This window comes from Oratosquilla oratoria, chromosome 25 (assembly GCF_046742065.1).
Source record: "Oratosquilla oratoria isolate Oo_2021 chromosome 25, ASM4674206v1, whole genome shotgun sequence".
NCBI lineage: Eukaryota > Metazoa > Arthropoda > Malacostraca > Stomatopoda > Squillidae > Oratosquilla > Oratosquilla oratoria.
In genome coordinates this window covers 25065948-25084358 of record NC_134801.1, presented here as the reverse complement: position 1 = coordinate 25084358, position 18411 = coordinate 25065948, and the positions used below count along the sequence as shown (strand labels likewise).

The window sequence follows — 18411 nt, the reverse complement described above, 5'->3', positions numbered from 1 at the left end:
AGAAGGAAATAAGGTTTCATTCACTGACATAGTCAAACAGCAATTGAAAGAACATAATGAAGACTCAGTTATTAAAGTGATGAGACAGAAGGAGAATATAGTAAGAGAATTAGCTGACAAGAAGAAATGTATAATTATATTAGGAATGGAAGAGAAACATAACCCAGATAGAACTGCAAGAATCAAGGAGGAAAATGAAAGAGTAAGCAGTTTATTAAAATTAGTCCAGGAAGATGAACCAGAAATTATGAAACAAATTGAGGAAAAATTCAGACTCGGAAAATATAGTACAGATAAGACCAGACCAATTAAGATTAAATTCAGGTCACAAACAACGGCAGAGAATATCTTATTCAAGACAGGGAAACTAGCAACAAATGATCAATATAAAAAGGTATGGATAAAAAGGGAAATGAATAAAGAGGAAAGAGAGGCAGAAAAGCAGAAAAGAATTGAAGCTAAGGCAAAAAACGAGAACAGAACGGAGTCAGAGAAAGAGAGATTCTATTGGAGAGTAGTGAACATGAAAATAAAGCAGTTCGACATACAAAAGAAAAACATAAGGGAAACAGAGAATACAATGGAAGTGGCAGAAAACTAAGAGTGTCTTACACAAATATAGATGGATTGATAACAGGATTGAATGAACTGAATGATTATTTGAAAGAAAAAGAACCGGACATAATGGGAATTGTAGAAACAAAATTAAAAGGCCCACTACCACCCAACAGTGTAGGACATGATACATACAATTATTGGATTAGAAACAGAGAGAAAAAACAAGGGGGTGGAGTTATGTTCCTGACTAAGAAGGATATAAACGTGAAAGGTGTCATATATGGAAAGAATACAGTAGAGATGATTATGATAGAAGTGGAAGACCGAGATAAGAAGAGCAGAAAATTTGTGATCAATTATGTGCCTCCGAAAACAGCCTCATGGGAGGAGAGTGAACATAAAAGTATGTTAGAGGACACAAAGATAGCATTAACTAAAATAATGGAAGACGGAGGAAGAATAGTTATGATGGGCGACTTTAATTGCAAAGAAATCTGCTGGGAAGAAATGACAGTAAAGAGTGGTGATGACTCATGGGGAAATGCTCTACTTGAGATGATTACTGACCATTCAATGACACAATGGATACAAGAGAACACTAGGTATAGAAATGAAGAAGAACCATCGAGGCTAGACTTAATAATTACATCTGAACCTAGAATAGTGGACAAGATTGAATATAAAACACCAATAGGTAAAAGTGACCACATATTGATTGAACTGGAACTTAATGAAGAAAAATATATGAAAAGAAATGAACAATATAGAAAAGGAAGAATGATGTATGAAAAAACAAACTTTGATAAAATAAGAGAATTCTTCCAACAAGAAAACTGGGAAGAAATATACAAAGAAGAAACAACAGTGGAAGAGAAATGGAATATTTTGACAAAAATTTACAAAAAAGGAGTGGAAAAGTATGTCCCAAGACAAAAACAAGAAAAAGAATATGTAAAATGCTGGTACAACAAAAGTTGTAGGGAGTTAAAAGACAAAAGAGACAAAGCCTGGAACAGATGGAAAAAAGACAGAAGACCTGAAAAATGGAAAATATATACTGGTTATAGAAATGAATATGTACAAAAGTGCAGAGAGAAAAAAAGAAAATATGAAAAAGATGTTATAGAAAAGTGTAAAGATCAACCAAAACTATTCTACAGATTTGTAAACAATAAACTGAAAAACAAACAAGACTTAGAGAAATTGAGACAAGGAGGAGTTGAATACACTGAGGAAATGGAAATGGCAGAAATTATGAACAAACATTTTAAATCAGTGTTTACAAGGGAAAATATACAACCTGAAGAGATTGAGTGGAAAGAAAAAGTCCCCCCTATGGAAGAAATAGAAGTAACAAAGAATGAAATATTGACACACTTGGGTAATTTTGATGTCAGAAAATCGCATGGGCCAGATGAAATAGCAAACTGGATTCTGAAAGAATGCAGGAATGAACTGGCAGACAAAATACATAGCATAATAAGCAGTTCCTTAAAAGAAGGAAAAGTTCCAGAAGATTGGAAAAAAGCAAATATAGTACCTATATATAAAGGAGGAAATAAAGAAGAACCTACCAACTATAGACCAGTCTCTCTAACAAGTACAATAGCAAAAATTTGTGAAAGAATTATCAAAAGTAGATGGGTAAAATACTTGGAAAAAAAACAACGTACTAAATCCAAGGCAATTTGGATTCAGACAAGGACGGTCATGCGTCACCAATTTAATATGTTTCTATTCAAGGCTAATAGATATAATACAAGAAAGAGATGGATGGGCTGATTGTGCATTTCTAGACCTAAAAAAAGCTTTTGACAAAGTACCACATAAGAAGTTGCTTAAGAAATTAGAATATGAAGGAGGAATACAAGGTAAATTGCTAAATTGGATGGAAGACTTTTTGCAAGAAAGAAAAATGAGAGTAGTGATAAGAGATCAGCACTCAAAATGGAATGAAGTAATAAGCGGTGTCCCGCAGGGAACAGTTCTGGCCCCAATAATGTTTGCTATATATATTAATGATATGGATGAAGGAATTGAAAGCTATATGAGCTTCTTTGCAGATGATGCAAAATTACTGAAAAGAGTGAAAACTGAAGAAGATTGTGAATCACTACAGAGAGATCTAAATAAAGTACAAGAATGGAGTAGGAAGTGGGAGATGGAGTTCAATACAAAAAAGTGTAGTATAATGGAATTTGGAAAAAGCAAAAATAGAATAACAGGATCATATAATTTGGGAGAAGAAGGAATAAAAAAAGTAGAAAATGAGAAGGACCTGGGAGTCATTGTTATGAATAATATGTCACATGAGAAACATATAAATAAGATTTTTGGAGAAACATATAATTTAATAAGAACAATCAAAGTGGCATTTACATACCTGGATGAAGAAATGGTGAGGAAAATCCTAATCACCCTGATAAGACCAAGATTAGAATATGCAGCAACGATATGGTCACCAAGTACAAAAAAAATGTATAAAAAAACTTGAAAGAATACAAAGAGCAATCACAAAACTGGCACCAACACTCTCAAAACTATCATATGAAGAGAGACTACAAAAACTTAAACTACAGACACTAGAGCAAAGAAGAGAGAGAGGAGATTTGATAGCTATTTACAGAATCATGAAAGGCATAGAAATTACTGATAGAGAGAATCTGATAAAATGGGATGACAGAAATACAAGAGGACACGGAAAGAAAATAAAAAAAGACAGCTATAGAAGAGATTTGAAAAAGAACAGCTTTCCTCACAGAGTAATAGACAGTTGGAACAAGTTAGATGAGAAAGTGGTGTGTGCAAAAACAATACATGAATTTAAAAATAGTTTAGATAAAATGAGATATGAAGACGGGACCCCACGAGCATAGCTCCCCTTCCCGTAAAATACAACTAGGTAAATACAACTAGGTAAATACATATATATATATATATATATATATATATATATATATATATATATATATATATATATATGTATGTATGTATGTATGTATATACAGTATATATATGTATATGAGAAAGGTGGAAGGATGAGACACGGGTCTAGGACCGAGTTTAATGTTACTGACCGGTTTCGCTTAGAGCTTCTTCAGAGGAATAATACTCCTGGATGAAGCTGGCGGTATACTGTACATTGATGAATCTTTTTCCAGCGTGGGGAATTTCCTTCGCGAACGTAAAAATAAGTTACGCAGTCTGATGTCAGTATAAATCCTCTATGATTCAACTGACGTGGGAAAATTATATCTGCTCAACCTGCTCCTTCCTGCTGTCACTCCACAGCTCTCTTATTTATCTATTTATTTATTTTTTGTCCTAAGAGAAATTGGGCATGTGTCAGTTTAATTCCTTAGTCCAAGATCTGTCATTTGAGTTTAATTCTAATAGGTGCGAGTGGTATCGACAGCGGGCGAGTTGGTAACGACACAATCGGCCAGCGGGCGAGTTGGTAATTATGGGACGAGTTGATAACTATGGGACGAGTTGATGGGGCGAGTTGGATCTACTACTCCGGGTCTTTGCATATCTGCAAAATAGGAAATCGATCACTACTTTGCTGACTACCTATCTATAAGATTATTTTTCTGATAAAGTCAGTACATGCTTATAAACTAGAAACAAAAATAAAAGTACATTAGCCATAATATATATAATAATGACATGACATTATAATTAGGTACATTGAGTCCCCCCAAGGGACTTCCCGATGTTACCCTCCAATGTAACATGTAGGGCAGCCCTGTGCAACCTGCGGCCCAAGGGCCCTTTCATTGCGGCCCTTTCTCCTAAAAATAAATAAGCTATAGTGCGGCCCTCAGAGGGAGAGAGAGAGAGAGAGAGAGAGAGAGAGAGAGAGAGAGAGAGAGAGAGAGAGAGAGAGAGAGAGAGAGAGAGAGAGAGAGAGAGAGAGAGTGTATTTACCTAGTTGTATTTTACGGGAAGGGGAGCTATGCTCATGGTGTCCCGTCTTCATATCTCATTTTCTCTAAACTATTTTTAAATTCATGTATTGTTTTTGCACACACCACTCTCTCATCTAACTTGTTCCAACTGTCTATTACTCTGTGAGGAAAGCTATTCTTTTTCAGATCTCTTCTATAGCTGTTTTTCTTGATTTTCTTTCCGTGTCCTCTTGTATTTCTGTCATCCCATTTTATTAGATCCTCTCTATCAATAATTTCTATGCTTCTCATGATTCTGTAAATTGCTATCAAATCTCCTCTCTCTCTTCTTTGCTCTACAGGTAGTGTCTGTAGCTCAAGTTTTTCTAGTCTCTCTTCATATGATAGTTTTGAGAGTGTTGGTGCCAATTTTGTAATTGCTCTTTGTATTCTTTCAAGTTTTTTTTATACATTTTTTTGTACTTGGTGACCACATCGTTGCTGCATATTCCAATCTTGGTCTTATCAGAGTGATTAGTATTTTCTTCACCATTTCTTCATCCAGGTATGTAAATGCCACTTTGATTGTTCTTATTAAATTATAAGTTTCTCCAAAAATCTTATTTATATGTTTCTCAGGTGACATATTATTCATAACAATGACTCCCAGGTCCTTCTCATTTTCAACTTTTTTTTTATTCCTTCTTCTCCCAATTTATATGATCCTGTTATTCTGTTTTTGCTTTTTCCAAATTCCATTATACTACACTTTTTAGTGTTGAACTCCATCTCCCACTTCCTACTCCACTCCCAGACTTTATTTAGATCACTCTGTAGTGATTCACAATCTTCTTCCATGTTCACTTTTTTTAATAGTTTTGCATCACCTCCAAAGAAGCTCATATAACTTTAAATTTCTTCATCCATATCATTAATATATATAGCAAACATTATTGGGGCCAGAACTGTTCCTTGTGGAACACCACTTATTACTTCATCCCAATTTGAGTGTTTGTCTCTTATCACCACTCTCATTTTTCTTTCTTGCAAAAAGTCTTCCATCCATTTAAGCAGTTTGCCCTGTATTCCTCCTTCGGTTTCTAATTTCTTAAGCAACTTCACATGTGGTACTTTGTCAAAAGCTTTTTTTAGGTCTAGAAATGCACAGTCAGCCCATCCATCTCTTTCTTGTATTATATGTATTAGCCTTGAATAGAAACATATTAAATTGGTGACACATGATCGTCCTTGTCTGAATTCAAATTGCCTTGAATTTAGCACGCTGTTTTTTCTAAATATTTTACCCATCTACTTTTGACATTTCTTTCACAAATTTTTGCTATTGTACTTGTTAGAGAGACTGGTCTATAGTTGGTAGGGTCTTCTTTATTTCCCCCTTTATATATAGGTACTATGTTTTTTTTCCAATCTTCTGGAACTTTTCCTTCTTTCAAGGAACTGTTTATTATGCTATGTATTTTGTCTGCCAGTTCATTCCTGTATTCTTTCAAAATCCAGTTTGCTATTTCATCTGGTCTCTTTCCATTCAATCTCTTCCGGTTGTATGTTCTCCCTTGTAAACACTGATTTAAAATGCTTGTTCATAATTTCCACCATTTCTATTTCCTCTGTGTATTCAACTCCTCCTTGTCTTAATTTCTCCAAATCTTGTTTGTTTTTAAGTTTGTTGTTTACAAATCTGTAAAATAATTTTGGTTGATTCTTACATTTTTCTATGACATCTTTTTCATATTTTCTCTTCTCCTCTCTGCACGCTTGTACATATTCATTTCTATAACAAGTATATATTTTCCATTTTTCAGGTCTTTTGTGTTTCTTCAATTTGGTCCAAGCTTTATCTCTTTTGTCTTTTAACTCCCTACAACTTTTGTTGTACCAGCACTTTACATATTCTTTTTCTTGTTTTTGTCTTGGGACATACTTTTCCACTCCTTTTTTATAATTTTTTGTCAAAATATTCCATTTCTCTTCCACTGTTGTTTCTTCTTTGTATATTCCTTCCCAGTTTTCTTTTTGAAAGAATTCTCTTATTTTATCAAAGTTTGTTTTTTCATACATCATTCTTCCTTTTCTATATTGTTCATTTCTTTTCATGTATTTTTCCTCATTTAGTTCCAGTTCAATCAATATGTGGTCACTTTTACTTATTGGTGTTTTATATTCAATCTTTTCCACTATTCTAGGTTCAGATGTGATTATTAGGTCTAGTCTCGATGGTTCTTCTTCATTTCTATACCTAGTGTTCTCCTGTATCCATTGTGTCATTGTATGGTCAATAATCATCTCAAGTAGAACATTTCCCCATGAGCCGTCTCCACCCTTTACTGTCATCTTTTCCCAGCAGACTTCTTTGCGATTAAAGTCGCCCATCATAACTATTCTTCCTCCATTTTCCATTATCTTATTTAATGTTATCTTTGTGCCTTCTAACATACTTTTATGTTCACTCTCTTCCCACGAGGCTGATTTTGGAGGCACATAAGTTATCACAAACTTTCTGCTCTTCTTATCTCTGTCTTCCACTTCGATCATAATCATCTCTACTGTATTCTTTCCATATGTGACACACCTCACGTTTATATCCTTCTTAGTCAGGAACATAACTCCACCCCCTTGTTTTGTCTCTGTTTCTAATCCAATAATTATATGCATTATGTCCTATACTGTTGGGTGGTAGTGGACCTTTTAATTTCGTTTCTACAATTCCCATTATGCCCGGTTCTTTTTCCTTCAGATAATCATTCAGCTCATTCAATCCTGTTATTAATCCATCTATATTTGTGTAAGACACTCTTAGTTTTCTGCCACTTCCATTGTATTCTCTGTTTCCCTTTTGTTTTTCTCTAGTATGTCGTATTTCCTTACTTTCATATTCACTACTCTGAGTTACTCTCCAATAGAACTTCTCTTTTTCTGACTCTGTTCTTTTCTCGTTTTTTTCCTTAGCTTCATGTCTTTTAATTTTTTTCCTCTCTATTCATTTCTCTTTTTATCCATACCTTTTTATATTGTTCACTTGCAGCTAGTTTCCCTGTTTTTGCTAAGATATTCTCTGCCGTCGTTTGTGACCTGAATTTAATCTTAACTGGTCTGGTCTTATCTGTACTATACTTCCCGAGGCTATACATCTCTTCAATTTGTTTTATGATTTCAGGTTCATCTTCCTGAACTAATTCTAGTAAACTGCTTACTTTTTCTTTTTCCTTGTTGATTCTTGTCGTTCTATTTAGGTTATGTTTCTCTTCCATTCCTAGTATAATTATACATTTCTTTTTATCTGCTAAGTCTATTCTCCTTCTGTCTCATCACTTTGATAACTGAGTCTTTAGTTTGTTCTTTCATTTGCTGTTTAATTATGTCAGTAAATGCAACTTTACTGTTTTCTTGGATTTTTTTCAACCCTGTGCTTCTTTTGCTATGGCCTCTTTATTGTCTTTATTATTCCTTTTTAATTCTTCATTCTCCTCTTTTACTTCTTTTAAATGTCTTTTTAATTCTTCTATTTCTTTAGATAAGTTTTTGTTCACCTTCTCTAGTTCTTCCAATTTTTCAACTCTCTGCGAAATCTTTGCTATGTTACCGAACCTATACAAAGGATTACAAAGGCAAAGCATGCCGACAGGAGACCTTTTGATCCATATCTAGGTCGGATGAAAAAAAAAAAAATCATATTAATAATAAATTAAAACTATAACAATGTAAATAACAATTAAAATACATAAATAAATGCATTGGTATAGTTGAATAACAAACAAACAGGTAAATAGTAAATGGTAATAAATTGACATATAACTAATAATAAATGAAAATCAGACAGACAAATTATAACAAAACAAAAACAAATAATATAACATAAATTACAATAATTACAGCATCTTACTTAGGTATTTATCTAAATGATTCTTAAAGCTTCGAACTGAACTACATTGCACTACCTGTGCAGGAAGTTTATTCCATTCATTAACTACACGGTTGGCAAAGTTGTTTCTACCTACTTCCAAATTGAATCTATTTCCGGACAGTTTGAGACCATTGTTTCTTGTCTGATTCTCATTCAATGTGAAAATTTGGTCACTTTTGATGTTGTCAATTCCCTTTAAAATCTTAAAGACCTGTATCAAGTCACCTCTGAGTCTACGCTTTTTTAGGGAAAACAGATTCATGTGCTTAAGTCGATTTTCGTATGATTTATTTTTGATATTTGGAATCAGTTTTGCGGTCATTTGTTCAATTTTTTCATCTAATCTTGCTAATCGGGGGAGGTTGGTATCCGCCCCCCCCCTTATTAAATCCCTGGAAATTATTATCCTCACCTTCCATTGTGCTGCTCTTAGCTATATTTCTAATCTTTACATTTTTGTTAATCCCTTCACCAAAATCATCGTTCCTTCTCTTGTTTACAAGACGCCTGGTCTCCTGGACCAAGTCCTCCCCTTCCTCATTTCCTTCCATTTCCCTCAGTAATCCCTCCCCTTCTCCTTTTCCTCACTTTACCACTACACCACGAGCTTTCCCCTTCCCTGTAAATGCAATAAGGTACTTCCTTTGCGTTGAGATCCACGAAAATTTCACTTTTTCTTCAGAACTCCAATCTTCGCCGTCCATCCGACGAGTGTGTGTGTGTGTGTTACCAACTAGAGCCCACCGAAAGTTTGACTAAATTAATATTCCTGTGTACCAATTTCACCATATTTTTCTATCTTGTCCACTAAAGTACAGATTTTAATTATTTTAGAACAGAAAATAACATATTACTTGATATTGATGAGTTGGTGTCCCAAATCATGCAACATCAACCATCTCACTAGGGTAGCCTTTCATTTGCTAATTAATGGTCAGGAAAATGTCTGTGTTTGATCATTCTTATGTTAATGATCCCAGTTAACCAATATTAAGTAATTATTCATGTACATTACAATAATTAGGTACGGTAGCCTTTCATTTGCTCATTTATAGTAAGGAAAATACATTTGTTTCGGACAATTCTTATTTTAGTGATCCCAATTTAAATAAAATCAGTAACAAACTAATTATTTATCTTTATCAGTATAATCTCACATAATATGTCTTCGATCGTAGTAAATAACATGAAATAATAAGGTTATGTGGCCCTCCATACCAACAGAGTCGTGTCTAGTGGCCCTTTGGGAAAAAAGGTTGCACACCCCTGTAGTAACTAGTGGGGCCTTCACGCAGACCCAAGGTTGGCGCGTAAAGTTCGCGGTGAGCAAGTTTTGAACGAAGTTCTCCAAGGTATCGTAACAAGCGTGCATAGACTCGGAGAATGTAAACAAACTACCGATAGTGTGAGGATATTTCAAGGATGTTTTTATTCTTAACTAGTGCATAATATACTTGATCTTTAGTTTTGATACCTGAACTAACGTGTGTAGTGGCACGAAAGATTATCACCTGTCATGGATAGATACGTCGTAAGATCTCCCAAGGTGTCCCCAAGTTCAAGTCCCAGAAAAGCACCTAAGTTCTTCAGACAGGCAACAATAGAAACACTAAAAGTAAGTTATTATTAATATATATATATATGTATGTATTTTTTTTTACAGAATAGCCGTTGCTATACTAAGCAGAGCGCTCAATTGATACTACAATCTGTATCAATACTTACAATTGTTGGTATTGGCTATTTGCCAGTAATGTATTTGATAGGTAGATGTACAGGATGACAGATAATTTGGGGAGGTGGAGGAAAAATGTGGGTAAAATTTTACTTTCGACCATTGTAGGAATATAGCAATACAAAATTAAATAGTAATTTTGTAAATTAAAATGTATGAACGAAATATGCAATTTTGTGTGCGGAAATGAAAATAAAAAAGTTGCCAGATTTCTGTAACGAAGTCGTGTACGACGAATGGTACGCCATGTTTGTTATGGTAGATGCCGACGTCGGAGAAATGAAAGGACGATAAATTTGTCTAAACTAAACTAACCTAACCTAACCTAATCTAACCTAACCTAACCTAACCTGTGTTTAATAAATCATTACCTGCAAATTAGATATCCGGCTGGTCCTCGTCGTCGTCGTCGTGAGAGACGTTGGCGGGCTTTTCAACCACTCTCTCAGCTTTTGTATGGCTATATTCCTCCAATGGTCGAAAGTAAAATTTTATCGGTTAGGTTAGTTTAGTTTAGTTTAGTTTAGTTTAGTTTACTTAAGTTTAGACAAATTTATCGTCCTTTCATTTCTCCGACGTCGCCATCTATGATAACAAACATGGCGTACCATTCGTAGTACACGACTTCGTTACTGAAATCTGTTTTAGCAACTTTTTTTATTTTCATTTCTGCACACGAAATTGCATATTACGTTCACACATTTTAATTTACAAAATTACTATTTAATTTTGTATTGCTATATTCCTACAATGGTCGAAAGTAAAATTTTACCAAAATTTGGGTTGTAATCCAGTATCGTAACTCGTTTAAACACATTTTTCAGTTCTTCCTTTTTTGCATTTGAAATGTCTATTTTTTCTATGGAATAGTTAGGGTAGAGCTATTGGATAATGTAAGATGTTTCATGTTAAATATCCATGTTTGTATGATTCTGGAATTTTACAAAAAAAAATAAATCAATTTTGTGGATGGAACCTTCACAATTTGTGCCCATCTTATCAAATGTAATTTGTTCAGGTGAGCACAGGAAAGATCCACCCCAGACTAGAGGGAAGATATGCTTCATGTGACATCTTCAGAATCATGACAAAATGTGAATGGCTTTGACTGCAGTCCCGTTTGGCCCTCTGCACCCTTGGAGGATGAGAGCAGCAGGAAGCTAGTTTTGGATGCATCTGTAGAATCACATGTGCTGAGATCCAAGAAAATCAAATACATTGTCAAGATCAAATCGCTAACAACCAGAAAATACTACACCATCTCATTCTCTGAAGATATTGCGGCCCTATCCCCACAATATAAAATAAGTCTTGATGCTGAAGGAGAGACACAGTCCAAACTAAGTCTTTATGTTGAAGAAGATACTCAGCCTAAAATAAGTCTTGATGCCAAAGAAGAAACACAACCAGAAATACATCTTGATGACGCAGTAGAAAATATTGATTCGGAAGATTCGGAACATGGATCATGGAACATAACACCATAAGTATTCTGCCTGAGCTGGTTAGAGGTTGCAATGGCAGATTTTCTCTTGGGGAAGCAAGACCAATCCTGCTTTCTTCATGTGAATGAAGATGTGACGCCCCTATCCAGTGCATCCACCCCAGTGTCTAAATACGTTCCCAGGGGTGTGAAAGAAGACAAGTACTACGTTGCCATGAACGAGAGTAATATTCAGTGTAGATCAGATGGAAAACACAGCCATTTTTGGGACAACTGCAGTGCATGGGAGACTACCTGCACAAGCAATGGTGGTGGGGCAGCAGCAACAATAGATGGGTCAATTTTGTTGCTCTGGGTTGTCACTGGTGTATCATGTTTAGGCTATGGAGACAACAGACAAGAGAGGCTAGGGAATCCTTTATTTGGTGAGCTGGAACTAATTTCTATGTGACCTGAGGCTTGTATTTATACTGCTGGTAGGTGAGCTACCTGCAGTGAACAAATGTATTGAGTTGGGTCATGTCAGCCAGCGACAAAGAGCAGCGGTGACCTCCCAAGGGAAGATGCGGGATATTGTGAGGTTGGATGAGCTGTCCACATGGTGTGCAGTGAGGTGAGGTTGGAATATTCATAGTTAACTAGCAACAGGCACTTGTAGAGGAGATCATGTTGTTATCTGGGTAAAGCTAGAGTAGGGCAGTATAAGATGAGGTTGCACTGAGGCAAGCTTACCAGGAACAGTCTCTGCAAAAGGACAAAGGCCTTTCATTGCTGATCCCCACCGGAAGAGCAAATTGCCCATACTTTTTATTATGCTTGTGAATGTATAATTAATAGATTGTGTGCAAACTTAGCTTGCTATTTCATATTACACTTTCACACATGTTATTATTCAAATAAAACTATTTCAGAAAAAGGTTGTAATTTTGTATAACTTGTAATTATTATGTTTTTCTCTGTCTAGGGAGTTGTGGTGATCGAGGACCTTGAGAGGGCCAGGGTTGTGTTGGAAAGAGATGATACTCCCATTGATCTCAAAGTTGATACATTAGAAAAGATTGGTTGCAAGAATCCCGGTAAAGATATCCTGATAAAAACTAAAATTGGTGAGTATTGTAAGAATGTACTAAGGAAGGCAAAGGTTGTCAATCATGAGTTCATCACATGATCCAAGATCATGGTGAATCATATTTGTTATTAAGTTGAAGTGTATAGGATACTACTAATTTGACCTTTTTTATAGCCAGTAATTGTGATTTTTATTTATTGGATTACAAATTTTGTAACTGTTTTTAATGAGGATTATTCAGTTTTGATACAGTGTTTCAATTTGTTAAATGTGACTGAGGCTTTGAGGTTTTGATTGTATTAGTAGATGTCGGGAAAATGACTAATAGGCGAAAAGAATTAAAAGGCTGTAGCGAAAGAAGATACATGAGCATTGGAACACATGGGAACTGGAAAGTCATCTGGGCTAAATGGTTGTTATGTGGAATGTCTGACAAAGGGTGGAGTGATTATAGTGAAATTGTTGATGAAATGGTTCAATATTTTCTGAGGGAAGGATGGGTGTTTGTGGAATAGAGAAGTGCATGTATTTACTATACATGGGAAAAGAGGGCAAATGTGGATGTAGTTGAGGGATCATTGAAGTGTAGTAAGTAATGCATTTCAGAAGGGGTTAATTGAGAGGATTAGGAAGGAAGAATTTGGGAAGAGCAACATGGGTTTAGGAGAGGAAGAATTATAGAATTACTTTAAGTGAAATGTTTGAGATGTCTAACATGTATCTAAGCGAAAGAAGTGGATTGGGGGTGTGCCTGTATAGTTCCATTGTACAAGGGAAAAGGGACCAAATATGAATATAGTTGTTTTAGTGGGAACAGTCTGTTAAGTGTAGTCAGTAAGGCATGTCAGAAGGTGTTAATTGAAAGGATTAGGAGGGGAACAGAGGGAGTAATTGGGGAAGAGGAGTGTGGTGTCTAGGAGGGGAAGAGGGTACATAGATAAATGTCTACAATAAAATATATACAAATAACAATTAGCTAGGGATAGAGATATCTTGGAGTTTCATGGATTTGGAGAAGTTATATGACAAGCATTGTGGAGTGTTGTAGGGTGGTTGAATTTTTTTTTGACAGCATGTGTGAGGGATGGGAATGGAGAGAGTGAGTGGTTTGAGATGCAGGTGTGGCTGTATCAGATTTGTTTGATGTTGCTATGGTTGTTCAACATATATGTGAATGGTATGGTAAGGGAGGTAAACATGTGTTACTTAAAGAATGTAACAACCGTAGTTAACCAGGGGACAACAATATATGGGTGTTTTATTTAAATGCACTTTATTGAATACAGTCACATGTATGTATAACTATACAATGACCATCTCCAGAGAGATGTATACACAATGATATTTAAGAATATCTAACTAGCGGCAACCTGTGGCAGTAGATCTACAATAACACTCCAGGACACTAAAAGTAGGGAGGAGGGTTTCTGCAGTCTCGCTTGGGGAAAGGGGAAAAATGAAATGGTCACTCCTTTCTCTCCACCTTGGCTGAAATAACCTGTTTGCAGTGCATGTGCAGAGGGGTTCAGTGCCACATCTAGGGAAATGACCACATGGTAGGCATCCAATTTCCTGCCTTTCTGGTGTGGCATCCAGAGCCTACTTGGGCATAAGATGACCAGTCTGGCTAGCCTGACCACAAGGACTATGTGGTCAGTTTCCTGCCCAAGTTATGAAATTTTCCATCATTCTGTTTCTAGCATTGGTGACCCTAGCTTGGCTCTGTGATACATGAGAGTGCTAGGTAGAGATTTGATGATGGTTAGTGAGAGTGGAGAGAAGTGGGATGTGAGCCAGTTGTTTTTGGATGACATTGTGTTTGTGCCTGAATCAAAGTAGAGACAAAAACAATTGATGGCAAAGTCTGAGAGGGTATAAGAGGAAAAAGTTCAGAGTAAATGTGTAGTTGTATGCTTTGACTTCCCCATAAAAGAGGAGGAAGGGCCCCTTGTGATGTATGTTATTAATTTCCATTCAGAGAGGAATACTGAGTTGTGTGTGTTTTAGTTCTTAATAACCTTGATTAGTCTCATCTTTACCAGGTATAGGTCTCCCACTTCTTTTTCCTTTAAATATAAAGAACTTGACACCCTTTGCATATTTTATTGTGGCTCATGCCAGACTATTGGGAATATCACTAGTGCTGAGCTTTTTAAATTATGCCTCAGTACTTTTATAGTACTATACTACCAGCCACAATATCTTATCACCATTTTTATTTTTGCAGGTAAAACAGTTCATAAACTTTGCAAGCATGAAGACAAAAAGCTTGCAGCAGCAGCTAATAAAGTCTATAAGAAATGGAAGGAAAATATTGTAAGTAAAGTAGGTAAACCATCCATTGAAGTTGCCTATGATGACAAGACACAGAATTTTAGGAACACAGCAAGAAAATGGATTAGAAATTCTTTGCAAGGAGACTCGAAAAATTGTGTGAAGTCTGAGACTAGTAGCCAGATCTCAACAGAGGAATGTGGAAATAGTAGTAAAAAGGACACTAACAGTGTCATTGATGATACAGGTAGAAGAAAAAATGCAAAATTGGAGAACACTAAACAATCAAAAGATGTAGATATTGATAATCTTAATTCTTTAGAAGGTCTAGCAGAATATATTGAAAGAGAAGTATATAAGGAATGTAACCGCCTAATTGGGAAGGTGTACAAGCGAATTATTCGTAGAATTGTTTTCAAACTAAAAGACCCACAAATTAGGACTACTTTGACAAATTGAGATCAAACTGTTGAAGACTTTGTAAAAGTGCAAAGTAAAGATCCAGTATTTATGTAATTTTGTGTATGAAAATTTACAAGTCTTGTTAGCTGTAGTTTTAGAGTGGATTTAGATAGAGTAATGTTTTTACTATGTGAATATAATGGACCACAGAACATGCAAGCATGTTATTCATTATATTGTTCAAATCTCTTAAGGACCAAATGTACAAATAAAAAAGAATAAAGGGTAAATTATTATATGTATCATTTTATCCCCAGTGCACCCCTTTCATGGAATGAGTTACCTTAGTCTGTATAGTATATTCTGCTCCATGTGTCATTCATGCATATTTTCACTTGTATGAAATCCTGACCACAAGTTCTTAGTTTCACTCACTTGTCTTTTTACCTTTTCTTTGGTCTGCCCACAATCAGGTTACCTCTCTTCAGTCATCAGGTCTAGTACTTCTAATTGTTCCTTATACAGATTATCTATAATGTTGGGAATGATCATAGTCACTGCTCTTTGTATTCTCTTATTTTGGCTTCGTGGAGGTACCATGATACTACTACACATTCAAGTGTGGGATGGATTAGTGCTTCTGATATTTATCCTCATTTTTTCACCTATATAATGAAAAGCCACTTTCTTAAGTCCCCTTCATTTGAACTGTTGTCAGGTGACAGGTTTTCTTTTAAAAACATATCTTTCACTTCCTTTGCCTTGGTAATTTTTTTCAGATCCCATTGAATAATGTAATTACAGTATATGAGTTACATTTACAGTACTTTGTATTTTCTGGAAATTGAATTAATTTTCTACTTTTGGTTCTGTCCATCCACTTCATTCTTAATCATCCCTTCAAGTTCCTTCCATCCATTTCAGGTTTTCATACTATTTTTGCCGGTCTTTCCTTGTTCATTCTTTCCATATGCCAAACCATTCCATCATTAGATCAACTCTGTCTACCAGCTTTCCATCATTACTTTTTGCCTACCTTCACATTACTCACACTATCCATCTATGTTACCCCCACCATATTTATACCATGTGAATCCTAAGCCACTTCCTTCATTGCCCCTTTCCACTCCTCCCACTCATTTCACTTCATACATATACCAAGGTTTTCTCCCCCTTACAAGCGAGGTTGCCAAAAAGGAAAAGGCATAAAATCATTTCCACCCATTCCATCCCTGAATACACTCCACACCCCTCCACCCTCCCTCTTATTTTAGCACCTCCTGGATGACGGGTCATCCCTGCACCTTGTCCACTGCCCTGGGTCAGAAGCAGTGTTGCAAGACACAGCACACCCACAGCAAGGCCGCTTCATTAATCGGCGACCCCCCCTCTCCGTCCCCTCATTGCATAAAAGGAGAAGACGGGGAGAAATCCCTTCAGGCTGCGTCAAATTTTGCTCACACATACTACCTCACCTTTGAGCCATGTCAATTTATCACCCATCTCATCCATTCCACCTCATGCAATCACAACATCATCCATATACAACCATTCTCCATTCACCCCTGTCTTCTGTCCTCTCCCGTCCTTCCTCAACAGACATTCCCCTCTTCCCCAAAGCCCTCTTCACCCCATCCATCCACCTCATCCTAGGACGTCCCCTCATGTTCACTCCCTCCACATCTGCCTTCCATACCTCTTTTACTAGTCTTTCTTCATTCATTCTTTCCATGCGTCCAAACCATCCTAATATTCTTTCATCAACCCTATCTCCCAGTTCCTTTTCCACCCCTGTTCTCCTCACCTCCTCATTTCTCACTCTATCTAGCCTAGTAACCCCCATCATACTTCTCAGACACCTCATCTCAAACACATTCAAACTCCTTCTCTCATGTTCCATGCTTCTGCCCCATACAGTGCTGTTGGCACAATCACTCCGTCATATAGTCTCCTCTTAGCATCCATTCCCTGTTTATGCATCTATCTATATACCATAAGGCCTCTTCCCTCTTATAAGAGAGGTAGCCAGCCAAGGCATCCACCCACCCATCACCCATCTCATCCATCACCTATTTGTTTTCCCTTCTGTCTTGGTTCTTTGTAGATGAAGGGTCATTCCTGCTCCCCACCCACTGCCCGCTGCTGGGGGCAGAAGCAGTGCAGCAAGATAGCATCACAGCAGTATGGCATTCCTTGGGGAGACGGGACTGCTCGGACAGACAGTCTAGGGAACGACAACAACAACAACAGCCAAAGCTCCACTGCTTCATTGATGTGGTGACCCTCCCTACTTGTCCACTCACATGTGATAAAAAAAATGCAAGGAGAAATCCCTTTGAGCCATGTCAATTTATCATCCATTCACAAACATTTTTAATTCACACCCATCTTTTGCTCTCGTTTATCTGCTCATCAGATATTGTTTAACCCAAGGCTCCCTTTACCATATCCATGCATCTCATTTTTGGTTTTCCCCTGAAGTTCATTCCATCCACCACTGCCTCCACACATTTTTTGCTAGTTGTTCCTCACTCTTTCCGTGTGCCCAAACCACACTAGTATTCTTTGATCAGCTCTATCTGTTAGCTCCCATTCCACCCCTGCTCTCTCCCTGATCTCATTTCTCATTCAGTCCATCCTTATAACCACTACCGTACTGAAACTTCATCTCAAAGCACAATTGAATTCCTTTTTTGCCTCCTTTATGTCCCATGTCTGTCCTGTACAGTGTCAGATACACATTTCTCATGGCACTTTTCATTCCCCCAAGACATTTGCTGGTTTCCTTCACTCTACAGTTTACCTCCACTACATTCCCTACTACATGTGCCCTTAAAGGGTAACTACCATGCCCAGGTACAAAATTCAGTGTAACAAGGTTTGGTATTACAAGAGTTTACTGTACAGCATATGATGAAGCCTTAGGATGGTTGTGGAAAAACTACCATGATACTCCTTGATATCCCACCCATTTTCAAGTTTTTGCTGATTATTGACTGGCTGTTTCCTTAATACTAGTAAGTCCTTGGCACCTTTTGTAATATTGCTAGAACTTCAATGGAACATAAAAAGGCCAAATATTTCTGTAAAGCAAACTTATTTTTTACAGTTTTATCC

The 18411-nt window shown here is 36.5% G+C and overlaps 1 protein-coding gene across 1 annotated transcript; it reads left to right on the top strand.

The window, feature by feature from the left end:
• The first annotated feature begins 9637 nt into the window (after positions 1–9637).
• On the top strand, positions 9638–15582 carry LOC143038865 (transcription elongation factor A N-terminal and central domain-containing protein 2-like). Its single transcript, XM_076208509.1, has 3 exons — positions 9638–9985; positions 12514–12655; positions 14846–15582. The coding sequence occupies exons 1-3, from the start codon at positions 9887–9889 to the stop codon at positions 15349–15351; spliced, it is 747 nt and encodes a 248-aa protein (XP_076064624.1). The 5' UTR covers positions 9638–9886; the 3' UTR covers positions 15352–15582.
• Positions 15583–18411: the final 2829 nt, after the last annotated feature.